Source organism: Eufriesea mexicana, unplaced genomic scaffold (assembly GCF_001483705.2).
Source record: "Eufriesea mexicana isolate 0111107269 unplaced genomic scaffold, ASM148370v2 scaffold294, whole genome shotgun sequence".
In the NCBI taxonomy this organism is placed as follows: domain Eukaryota; kingdom Metazoa; phylum Arthropoda; class Insecta; order Hymenoptera; family Apidae; genus Eufriesea; species Eufriesea mexicana.
In genome coordinates, this window is record NW_016908489.1 from 1,978,310 (window position 1) to 1,990,534 (window position 12,225).

General features: G+C 47.7%; 1 protein-coding gene across 1 annotated transcript in view; it reads left to right on the forward strand.

Moving 5' to 3' along the window:
* The first annotated feature begins 2,647 nt into the window (after positions 1-2,647).
* Positions 2,648-12,225, forward strand: part of dachs (unconventional myosin-IXb-like dachs) — a 46,766-nt gene continuing 37,188 nt past the window's right edge. Inside the window, exon 1 of the mRNA XM_017911919.1 lies at positions 2,648-3,017. Within this exon, the coding sequence (XP_017767408.1) occupies positions 2,648-3,017 (370 nt within the window). The remainder of the gene's footprint in view (positions 3,018-12,225) is intronic.

A 12,225-nucleotide genomic window follows, 5' to 3' on the forward strand; every position in this document is an offset into this window, starting at 1 on the left:
TACGACGATTCGGTCGATTGGCCGGCTAGATTTCGTGGGAGATAGGCAAAGGAAGGCATCGATTCGATGGAACGGACGGTTTCCTGGTGTCGGAGATTCTGATCTCGATCTTTATTCGCGTATTGAACTACCGGTGGTCCCTCGATCGCCGAGTGGATCCACGAATACTGTAATTCACCGTGGGTGGCACGTGTCGAGTCACCGTTTCTTCCCTCTTCTTCATCGCGATGTTTATGCATCGCGGTTTAAAGCCACGTCCACACGACGATCGAACGTGTCACGACTCCTATGGGACTTCTGATGAATGTTTCCGCGCGATAACGAAGCAGACTGGATTAACGTCTAAGTAACGGTACCTCTGCAGGACGACCGAGCAATCGAGAGTGGCATTTAGAACGTCTAACCCGATGGTATCCGTGTTCGTTGAAAAATATGATGGATGACCGTACCAAGTGGCAGATGAATAACGCCATTTGTGGGGTTTCAATGTCCGAGAAAAAAGTACCACAGGTACTAGAATAATTCTATTGGGGTTGGACAACAGGGTAACGCAGGGCTGTATGAATTTAGGAAATGACGTATTTATTTTTTAAAATAACAATTGTACATTGGCGTCTCTTATTGCTGATTGACTGCGGTGACAAAAGAATATCGTAAAGCCAACGAAATAGATTTCTACTCATCCACGCTGTTGCTCTTTTGTTTCTCCAATAAATTCCCCTGGCTGTCGTGGCCATTTTCAACCCTCGTTGCGATGCGGATTCCAAAGTCTCGAGTGTATCAACTTCGTTAGAAATATCGGGATATTCGACGAAATATCCTGGACGTTGTGCACGGTTCTTAATATATCGGGGAAGATTCCGACGCACAATGATGTTTATCGTCGATTAAGTAAGACTAACCAGGGGGTCAGCGTGTTTGCGTGTCGCAGGATCGTCAACGCTACCGATCCGCTTGTCGCCATACTTTTCCAGCCAAATCGACCGCGTGTTTTCGTTAATTAATGGTCTAGCTTTACCTTATATTCTCTCCGTATCGCGTAGGCTAAGCTTTCTCGGGAAGCACGAAACAAGTTTGGCGAACTTGATCTTCCCCCCTCTCACAAGCTCGCAGTTGTTGGCAGAATTAATCGAGTTAGCGAACAAGCCTGCGGGGACAAAACGTGTCGATATAAAGCGCGTATTTTCAAATTCGCCAAGGTTTATTAGTTATCGCGGGATTGCGCGTGAAGGGGTATTGCGCGGGTGTGAAAAAATTAAGCAAATTTCGCGAAACACGTCCACGCGCCGGGTCTGAATGGGAGCGTGTATTGTTGCTGTAACGGTGGTAACGGGACCGTTAATATGTTTATCGTTGGCCAACCCTCTAAAATGGAAATGGTCGCGCTATTAAATCGTACCGCTGTCTCCCATAATCCCATGAATATCCGCTATAACTCTTGGCACGCCGTTGTTTTATTCGCGTCTCATAAACGGGGAAATGTATCAATTTCTGCGCGGGAAATTCAAAGGCGTCCCATTATTAACCGAAACGACTCTTTTTATCGTTGTCCCGATAAAAAAAGGAAGAAAGATTCGCTTTTCAACAGCTGCGAGGGAGAGGGTGGCGTAACCTGAGCGCGAATCGTAATGCGAAATTCGGAGCGTGAACATCGAAATTCGGAGCGGAATTTTCGTTGATCCGGAATTAGCGCGAACGTCGATTCCTTTGGACCCGAAGGAGTCGACGGGGCGATAGATGTGTATATAAAAGAACATCGGATCCTGTGGTAATCCTCTGGTTCACACGCAACATCCTCCATTTTCCAGGACACCCGGGGAACCTTGTCGTCTCGCCTGGAAGAACGATGGCGCGGAAGTGTGTCAAGCGTAAGCGATATCCCTGTACCGTAGAAGCACCGTTGGAAAGTCGCTTCTGGACACGATCAACAGCGAAAGCATCGAACGTCGGGCAAAGTCGAGGCGTGAACCGTCGAATCGGGTGAAAGCCGTGGCAGCGCCTGCGACGTGATCCGGATCGATACCGATCTACCGCCCGGACGATCGATTTCACGGAGATTACGGTCGGACGTCTTCGAATTCGAGCCACGTAGCCGGCTGTCGAACGGCTCCTGGAGGAAATCTTTGAGGCTTGACTATCATCCAGCTGGGAGGTGCGGATGCTTTCCTAGCCAATAAACCGATCCGTCGGGGTTCGATTCAATTAGCGACCGGGGAGGAATCGAGAACGAAGGCGCCATTGGAGCCACCCCTGCCGTTGGAGAGAAAAAATCGAGTCCGTCAACCAAGATGCCTGGCACGACGGTGGTTCGCGTGAAAGAGCTCGCGTTTCCAGCAACCGACCGCCTTCGCGACGAAATCCTATTAATCGGGATGAAATCTCATTAAGACCGCGTCGTCCCTCTCTGCTCTAGGGTTCAGATCGGCGAAGCAGGCCGTCATTCGTGCCGCGGAAAATTAACTGTTCACGCACAAACTGAAGAACCGCGGGAAAAGCAACCAACAGGGATAGAGAGAGAGAGAGAGAGAGAGAGAGAGAGAAAGCGAGAGAGGGAGAGTTATAGAGGGGACGTTTTGCGAGAAGCAGCTCGAGACTCGTTTCCTAGCCGATTAGAAACGCTTTTCTGAAGCAAAGGGCCGGGATTAATATGTGCTTTGGACGAGTGCCGCGAGCTGGAAGTTGCCAGACCGGCGTGAACACCGACGACAGCTGTCGAAAGGAAGACGAGGGGATCGTGGTGCAGTGGTGGTGGTGGTCCCGGAGATCCTATCCCGCGGGAATGGGGATGCTCTTGCCCGACGAGACTTACGAGGAACGTTCCTCGTCCTCGAGACGAAGTTCCTGCCCCAACGTCCTCGCGGACATCGACGAGGTGGAGGCTGCTAAGGCTTTGGCTGCGTTTAGAAAGTGCGACGAGTTCCTCAAGAGGCACGGGATCAGGCCGGAGTTCTTCTGCAGGCACAGGGAACGGCTGGCGCTGCAGACTTGGCTGTTGCAGAGGTCTAAACTGTCATCCGGTGAGTTTTGTCACGATTCACCGTTCTTAGAGCAATGATACGTCGAATGTTATGCGAAATTTCATTTTCGTCCTTGATTCCTGAGACGAAGAGGTCCGGACCACCGATGGGGGATCGTGTTACGCATAGATCCTTCCCATCAGGACACTCGATACGAATTTCAAATTTTACGCCGAGTCAGTCGCGTCTCACCCTGCAATCACGAATAGAATTAACGCGGTTCGTCCCTATCGTCGAGGAAGATTGGAATCGCGAAGGAACAAAGTATGGGAGCGATAAATCCAGTCCCATAACGTTGATCAAACTCGGTACCACTTTATGGGACTTTATGGGATGGGCATCACGATGCACCTGGCTGGCGCGAAGGCTTCACGTAGCCGGTAATAGATTTACGTAGGAGGAACGAACAATCGCGGATGACAATTTACGGGAACGGCCAGTGGATCGTTCCAAGCTGTTCCATGCATCGAAAATAGGAACGGTTCAATCGACCGATCGGGACGGGACCAGTTAAATCGACGTTTCTCGTTACTTTCACCGACGGTTATTTTGTTGCCGCGGTTTTTTCGCCCAATGAAACGCATCGTTCTGGTAATTGGATATCCCTTTCCCAAAATTTACGCCCTTTCGCGGGCGTGAACTCCATTCGCCCAGATTTATACCCGATGTTCCAACCGGTCTCTTTAAAAAAACACTCTCTTCCTTCTCGAATCGACGCGTAAACCATTCGCTTAAACCGCTCGGGTGACGAAAATTCCAGCAAAATCCAGTCCACGTGCATTTTCGCGAAATGTATTCGCGAGTGGTTCCACCTCGGAACAGTCAATTCGCACCTAATCGAGTGCGGAAGGGCCCGGTGCAACGACGCGTCGCGACGCCTCCTGTGTATATCGTTGGTCGATTTTTGCCCCGATGAAGCGAGGAGACGGGATCCGATCGATACACACAGGGGTGAACGGCGTGTGCACCCTCTCTTTGATGTTAATTTCGATTTCGACGGTGGCCGGGTGGCGGCGATAATTTCGTTAGCTGGCCGTACTTAACGATCGCGGACCCGTGAAACGCGGAAATTTCGCAGTCCGCGCCGTGCCGCCGCGAGACTACCGGAGGGCATTAATTTTTGTTTTTAACGAGCTTTACGTATTTATGCAGCGGGCCGCATTAGCGCAATTGATTTAATGCGGCGCATTAATCGAGCCCCGTTCAAGCCCGTGTAAATTATGATTGGAGAAGTTAATTTGTTCCGCGTCTGTGTCGTCAACTCGGGGACTACCCTCTATTGATTAGGTTTTATCGCCATCATAAACCGGACACCTCGCGCCAACGTTCGTCGCGCCATTGTTCCTATATTTTTCCTTCCGTTTTCCATCCCGTGACAAATGTTACGTGCCATTAACGCCGTTTGCCAAAGACTCAAATTCTTTATGGCAGAAAACCGCGATGCGAAACAGCGACACGCTTTGACATGCCAATTTCTGAAGGATCGCAGTGACTCTGCAGCGATAATTTCTGGGGATAATAGGCTCGAGCTCGAGACGTAGGTTTCTTAAAGATCTAGGTAGGTTTCTTATGTTCATCACAGTACTTACATATATTATAAACGGACCCCGCGTGAGGTCCTTATCCCTACGATACTACATTATTAAAAATAGATTAACAATTACAAAACGTTACGACTAAACATCGCACGACGTGCTGCGCTATTACGGCTACTCTCTTGTCCCTGACCTCAGACTCACAAGAAGAGTGCAAGTCCTTCGGGTCATAGATTTAGTTGAAACTTTGTAGGTTTGTAAATTTAATCATTCAGTTCAAGAAAATATATCACTATAAAGGCAATTATTCGATAGTTTTCGAGATATTTATGATTAAATTTTTGTTATTGCCTTAATTAATTTCGAATACTTATCAAGTGCCGTTGTGGCCTAATGACGATATTCGGAAATTTCCACGCTGATGGCCTTTCTTGGATGTATCGTTAGGCCACAATGTCTCTTGACAAATATTCGAAATAAATTAATTAATATTCGAAATTAATTAATTCAATAACAAAACTTTAATCATAAATATCTCGAAAACTATTGAGTAATTGCCCTTGTAATGATATATTTTCTTGAACTGAATGACTAAATCAATGTCCCGAAGGATTTGCACTCTCCTATTCAGACTGATTTTCATTCTCATTCGTCCCTAAAAATTCTAACACACGCATTAACGCACCTTCATAGATTCTCGGAAAACGACCACTCTTATTTTTCACCTAACCTAATCCAAAGCTAAGAAATAAATACGCGTTTGCATGCAAGTGTCAAATATTTCGCTTCATTCATCGTTCACTGGCGCCAGGCCTACTTCGCACGTCCACACGCCCAACAGAATCGTCCAAGCGACCGTATTTAGCTTTTACTCAACTCGGTTTTCGAGAAGAATGCACTTGTACCATTTTCCCAGGGTGCTGCTTAGTTATTGTTATCGTATTATTAGGGTCGAGTGTGGCCACGAAGGAATTTCTACCGGTAGCGAGGTTTTTACACACCACCCTCTACGGGCTAAGAATGTTTATGCAGATCAAGTTTGCCACAGGAGAAGAATGTAATTAAACCGCGAAGAATGCCGGTTACCTTGCCACGGTTTCGCGTTTTTACGCGTAGAATTTAATCCAAATGGATTACGCTCGAACGCGAGGAAACGCACGCTCCGCTTCCGGCTGTCTCAAAGGCCGAGCCTGCCTGTTTAGAGCAACACGAGCTTTGAGAACTTTTACACGGCAATAAATATTTGGGTTACACCGTGAAGAGAGCTTTTCGCGTAATCCCGTGGAAAGCTGCGGCGACTCGAAATTGAAATTAAGTCGAGCCTGACAAACGTATTCTTAGTCTTAGGTGCCCCCGGAAAGATTTTTTCCACCCGCCATCTTTCTTCCCGGTTTAAACGTCTCCTTCGAGAATTCTTTCTACGTTTCTAACTTTCTTCACGTTCTGCTCGTTCGCAGAAATGTGCTTTAAATTACGAATTCACTCGCGACCGTGTATTCCTCAGCAGACGTCCTAAAAACTTCTCGATCCAGTTTCTTCCTTTTTAATCCTAATTTCCTTTTCACGAGTAGTTAAACGTGGATGACGTTGCTGAAATAAAATAGAGTAACGGATATATACGCGTATAATTAAATTTGCTTGAAATTTGCGAAAACAATGTGCCCGGAACTAAACATTCGACAGGGTCAAACGTTCTGCCTGACGAAACCTGTAATTGATTTTACGGGAATAACAAACTAGAATGTCGAAAAATAAAAATGTTCCTCGTACCTCTCTGGTCGGCCAACAATTTTTCCATCGATAGATTTTCGTTCGTGGCTCGTATGGTTTTCGAAACAGTTTCCACGCGAATTTGACACCACTGATCAGGACCCATCGTCAACGTAACCCCCCGCGATATCGATGCAACGGGGAAATAAATTTCTCCCGGCCACGGCAACCCGATTCCCAAACGTTTGAACGTTGTTTCGCGATCAGATCTGTGGGCGTAAGTGCGATGCGTTCGCTGAACGCGACAAATTATGCAACTCGACACCTCCGAGCCATTACATCCTGTATTTCGAGCTCGCGCCAGTTTAAGAGCCGCTCTTACATCATCATCGCGGCGCGAGTTAGCGTATCAGAGAGCTAGTTGAACGCGGTAACATTCGGGGTAATCTTGTCTGACGCGTAGAACGAATACCCAGAGTGAGTGCGGAAAGTTCCGTGTCGGGTGTGGTATCGTTAAAATGGCTCCTTTCTGTCGGGCCATTAACAAGTTCCGTGGCACGTGTATCGTCGCTCCTGAATTTCCCAAACAGGCTGCGCGATGTCCCCGGCATAAACAGCCCTATTACCATAAATTATTACCCTTTCGATGAGAATAAATTGTAAGAATCAACGTTATGAGACAGGCTTACCCTTTGGACTCGACGATTTCTTTGGCTAAAGAAGATTAGGGGTTCGAGGATTTTCTGCTATAAAGCTGACGATATCTTTTTGAGCAGTGAAATGTCAAATCGTGCAATAATTGACACAATTATTCGATTTCTCGATGCCTCGCACATCGTCACATTATCTTAAATTTGACATATTAATTAATATCGAGCTTCGAAATTTTATCATATGGCGACTTAAGGGTGCCTCTCGAGTGCAAAGGGTTAAACCCTGAGAGCCTCTTCTTCTGACATTTGAACACACTCGAGTGAGTTTTCCTTCAATCTAGAGACGGTTTTACAGGACCTTTCTATGGTCTAGTATAGTTCTAAAATTATCTATACTCTGTTTAATGAGAATTGACAGAATATAGGTGGCTGCTGAATGGCGATGCTCAGGATCGACTTTTAGAAATCCTAAATAGGGGTCCTTGGGTACGAGGTTGGTCAAAATTTCCCTCGAAATATTCTGATAGGCTGATTTCAATCTTGGATCAGATCGGACCCAGGTCCGAGGATGTTTCAGACCTATTTCCTGTCGATTCTCGTTGAACGGTGTATACTTCCACGCTATTAGAGCAACGAGTATTCTCGAATGAAGCGAGTCAAGAATACAAAGTCCGACATATAATAAATAGCTTCGATCTTGCTGGCCTAATTCTTCAGGTGCTCTTCGTGTCCGAAATAATACACCACGCGTTTCTTTCGCGACGAAGAGATCGTCGGGGTGAATGGAAGAGATTGCCAGTCCCGATTCGAAATCTCGTTATCCTCGCGCCAAGTTCGCTGTCTAAGATAGCCTGCCGGGTGCGTAGATCAGGGAGATAAGTTTCCTCCTCTTTAATCACGGACAGGTAAACTTTTCTTCTCAGCCGGTCGAAAACAGGAGGACCAGGCTGTCTTTAGCCGCGCGGAGTAACTGGCGGAGAGCTCTGGAGGAGCTGCAACTTTTCGCGAGTTTCTTAACTATCGAATCATCGGGTATCACGGTTCGCTCATCTTTCGCGTGCATTCGAATTCCTTGCCGGAAGTCCACCGTTCCTCTTCCACCCCCGTGAGCTCTTCGCCGCTCACCCTTTCGCGGGACAACATCCCGAAGGTTTAATTAAGTATCCTTCGCACCGAGAGACGCTCTTGGTATCTGGTGGAAAAATCGGACGCTCTGTCCACGACGGAATTACTTAACTAACAACGGGGTGGACGGTGGGGCCGGATGGTCGGCGAGTTGCGGAAAGTCGGGGAACATTTAAGGGATTAATATCGCTGGAACGTGTTACGTAGGTGTGTCCACCGGTTCCTCGTTGGATTGGAAAGAAAATGGAAACGGGCGATTACCAGCCCGGAATACGCAATTACGAGTAAATTCCGCGGTGACGTTCGGTTGTTTCCCAGATCAGAATATAAAGGCCGCGTAATTACGGGGACGGAATTACACCGTGTTTTATAATCAACGTAATCACAACGCCGGCGTGGCCGAACGACCAGACAATTAACGTTCGCGTATCGAACCGGGCTCGCGTTTTATCATATTAATCGTTCGAACACGTTCCGCGAATCGCTTTCTATCCGTCTACTATTTTCCAATCTCGTCCCGTTTGTTTATCACGCACCGGCCCATCGGCAAATCCAATGACCCCCTATTCCGCCGCCCCTTTCCGTGACACCGTGCAGGCTCGCGCTTTCGCCTTTCGTCCGACTAGCTTTCTTCGTACTCGGCTTCTTCCATTTGTCGCCACCGTCATCGTCGTCGTCCTATCGCGTCGGCAAGTCACGCGGACAGAATTACGCCCGTGCATCGGCACTCGTGATAAAAGAACGGCGGACATAACCTATAAACGGAGGAACGGCGCGACTGGACTGGAGGAAAAAATAGAAAGGGGAAAAAGGGGGAGAGAGAGGGGAAAAAGAGAAAAACTTTGATAAAGCACTGGCAATTTTACGCCACGGGCCCCATTGAATATTCCCTGCGCGACGTCGCGCTGGAAACATTTCGAGTTTATCGGTTTACGCCGCGAAATTGATCGGCACACCGTGAAGCTTTACGTTGTTCGCTAATTCCGCGGCGGTGATCGATTTCACGCGATTTCCGGCCGAGGAACGTCGAGGAACAGGTAGCCGTGCTATTGCCGCTTCCATGGCTCCCTTTAGACGACACAGCCGTGTCGAGTGAATTATCGATTGCGCTATCGAAAATACCATTATTTCGCGGGAATGCCGCGAATTCGGGGTCACCGTGGGTCAGAGTTTGAACGAATTATTAAACGAAATTAGCCATGACGAGCGGGGTAGTCTGGTGGCTGCGCGCACGTCAGTCTAAACGGACGGGCTAATTGGAGGATTTAGCGGAACGATCAGCAATCAAAGACAGTAACGCGGAATCGTGGTCCGTGAAACGGCCACGTAAACTTACGTTCAGCCGGTGTCAGTCGTGGATTCACGTAATTAGCGTGCTCGCTGGTAATGAAGCTCCCATTATGGGCCGGGCCGTCGGTTAATTAGGTTGCGCGTTGATTTATCACGATCGTGAGGTGTCCGGATGATAGAGGCGCGTGGTTGCATCCTACGCGTCGCTTCCTTCCATTGAAATATACGCGAAAACACAAAAGAGTCGTTTGTCTCGTAATTGAAAGCGTCGCGATCACGCTGCCTCGTTTCGAGTTCTTTGCCAGTGAACAGGAGGAGGGTAATAAGTTTCGATTCTGTGCCGGTAGGCTGCTGTTAAGATTGATCCCTCAAGCAGAAACTGGATAAGGGTGATGGAAGTATCGGTGGATTGAATTAGACTAGTCCAGCTATATTTATACAACAGAAATACAGGATTCGTATCCAGACAGGTCAGAAATGTTTTTCATAACCCTCCATCGAAATAGAGGTTTCAGACGTTAAATATACACTGCTGTTTCGAAGCAACGCGAATTACGTGTCATAGGGATTTTCCTGATTTACATCCCTCGTGGATAAAGCTTCGGACGTCCTAAAAGCAACGAGGCTTCTTTATAACAATAAATGTTCTATTTCAAAATAACAAATATAACAATAACAATAACAGCACTCTCAGAGCTGTCTCTTTGAACTGACCAATTTGTTCTCAGTTTATTTTATTTATTCTCACTCAGAAACTACCCTCACGAGCACTTTTCTCGCACCCTATATACTCTCACGCATTCATTCCCTTTTATTTTAATTCTCAAACTTTCTCGCTCGATTCGTTTCGTCACTTTCATCCAAAATTCCTCAGTCAGTCATTTTTCACGGACCCTAAACTTTCTCTGTCATAATTAGTCCCTTCGGTCGATCGACAACCAACGACTCCTGAAAGAGCATAGTCTCGTAGGATATAATCCCGTATCGCTGATTCCAACGTCGATTCCAACGCTATTGGACTTTGTCGATGAAACTTACACTTGTTAAAAACTGATCGTTAATCGAGCAATGAAAATTTCTAAGTCAACGTGAATAAAGGAATCGGAGGAATAAAATATGCACGTGGAAACGCGGACCTACCCCACGCTAAGGAACACGGCGTACCGCTTACAGAAAATAGAAGAAACGGTTGACAAATTGGCCCGTCAACGAAAGGAAACGTTGACCGGGGTTAGCGTCGCAAACGGGTCTTGAATTTACTTAGCCGCGCGATAAATCATATCGCGGTTCCTCTACATCGCTAAAGGCTTTAAGCATCGTTCTCCCGCGCGTTTATTCCCATATTTATTCGAGCAAATTTATGGACACATTTATTATGAAAATTGATATTTCGAGCGAACCGGCGGAACTGTTTGACGCTGTCTCGCGCGTCGCGTCCGCCAACCGAGACGAATAAAATCAATTTCCGGGTCCATTGAGCGTCCGCCATGTCGGTTGGGTGCTCGGAAGGATGCATGTGACCGCCTTTCCGACGCGTCGATACGCTTTTATAATAATTCATCGCAGCTTCCGGGCTTTGTCACGCGTTATCGACGCCGACGCGCGGTCACAGCGATCGGCAATCGTCGCAGGACTTTCGCGCGGAATTCTCCGGGTATAATGGAAAGTCCGCCGCGGGAAATTATCGCGACAGCTTGCGCGCGAGTCGAGCAGACCCGAGCGTGTGCCACGACGAAACCGCGGCGCGAGGAACCTATGAAAAACAACTCACCGGATTAATCCGATGTTAAATTGAAACGCGTCGATTCGGCGCGTTTATCCTGCTCGGCGGAGTGTGTGTTCCGCGTGTGACCACGCGAAATAGGGATTAGTCGGCCGGGTCGTGAATTATTTTAACGGCGCGATACAGGGAGATCGGGTATGGTTCTATTATAGGATTGTCGCAGCTGAACGCCGTGGATTTCTCTTTGTCCGGTTTTGTCGTTGCCATTGATTCGCCGGAAAGATAAAGCTGCTGAAATCCGAATGGAAGCTTCCGCTTATCGCACCCGGAAATCTCCAGACTCTTCAAAATCCATCGGTCACCGTGGGCCATCGGGCAATTTCTCGGTAACAGGAAGGTTTGTCGAGATCACACAGGACGCTGGTTTGCGATAAATCAATTACGTCCCCTTTGACACCGAACCTGACGCCACTGGCCATATAACCGGTAGAAGGGAAACCGATTATACGCACGAGTCTGGGAAGGAGAGAACTTTTGATTCAGAGTTCAGGGACGATCGTTTAGACCGTGGTAGGTCATCCTCTCCTGCTACTGTTCGTCCATGATCGCGAAACCGATCTATCCGCGATGGAAGATGGTACGTTTGGAAATTTCCTACCGACCTGGAAGGAAAATTTCTTCTCGCCGGCTGCGAGGCGAGAGATTGAAATAACGCGAGAAATTTTCACGGCAATCGTGTCTCAGGATAATATTGATCGTGGACCGGTGGGAGATACCGCCGGTCGAATTAAATATTTGACGGTGACTTTCTAGCCCTGGCCAGATTCTTTATTTGTCGTTCGATAACGGTGTTGGCTCGAGGATGGGATTAAAAGTGACGTTTGTAGAAATTGTAATTACGCGATTAAATTACCGGCGGTTTCTCTCGTCACGATCCATTCTATGATCCAGAGATCGACTCGCATCCTCGGTCTCCTCCGCCACGTTTCATCCGAAGCACCTATAGAGCAGACCCCGCGCGAATCATGTGACATCTCTAGCCACGTATGTTACCTTCTTAAACTTCTATCTGCCACGGTATTATGTCGGTTCCATTCGGTCGGGTAGTTGGATCGAGGGGTTGGTTGGCTGCTCGACAGCGCAGCCAGACGGCGAAGCTTCCGTAGGAAGAG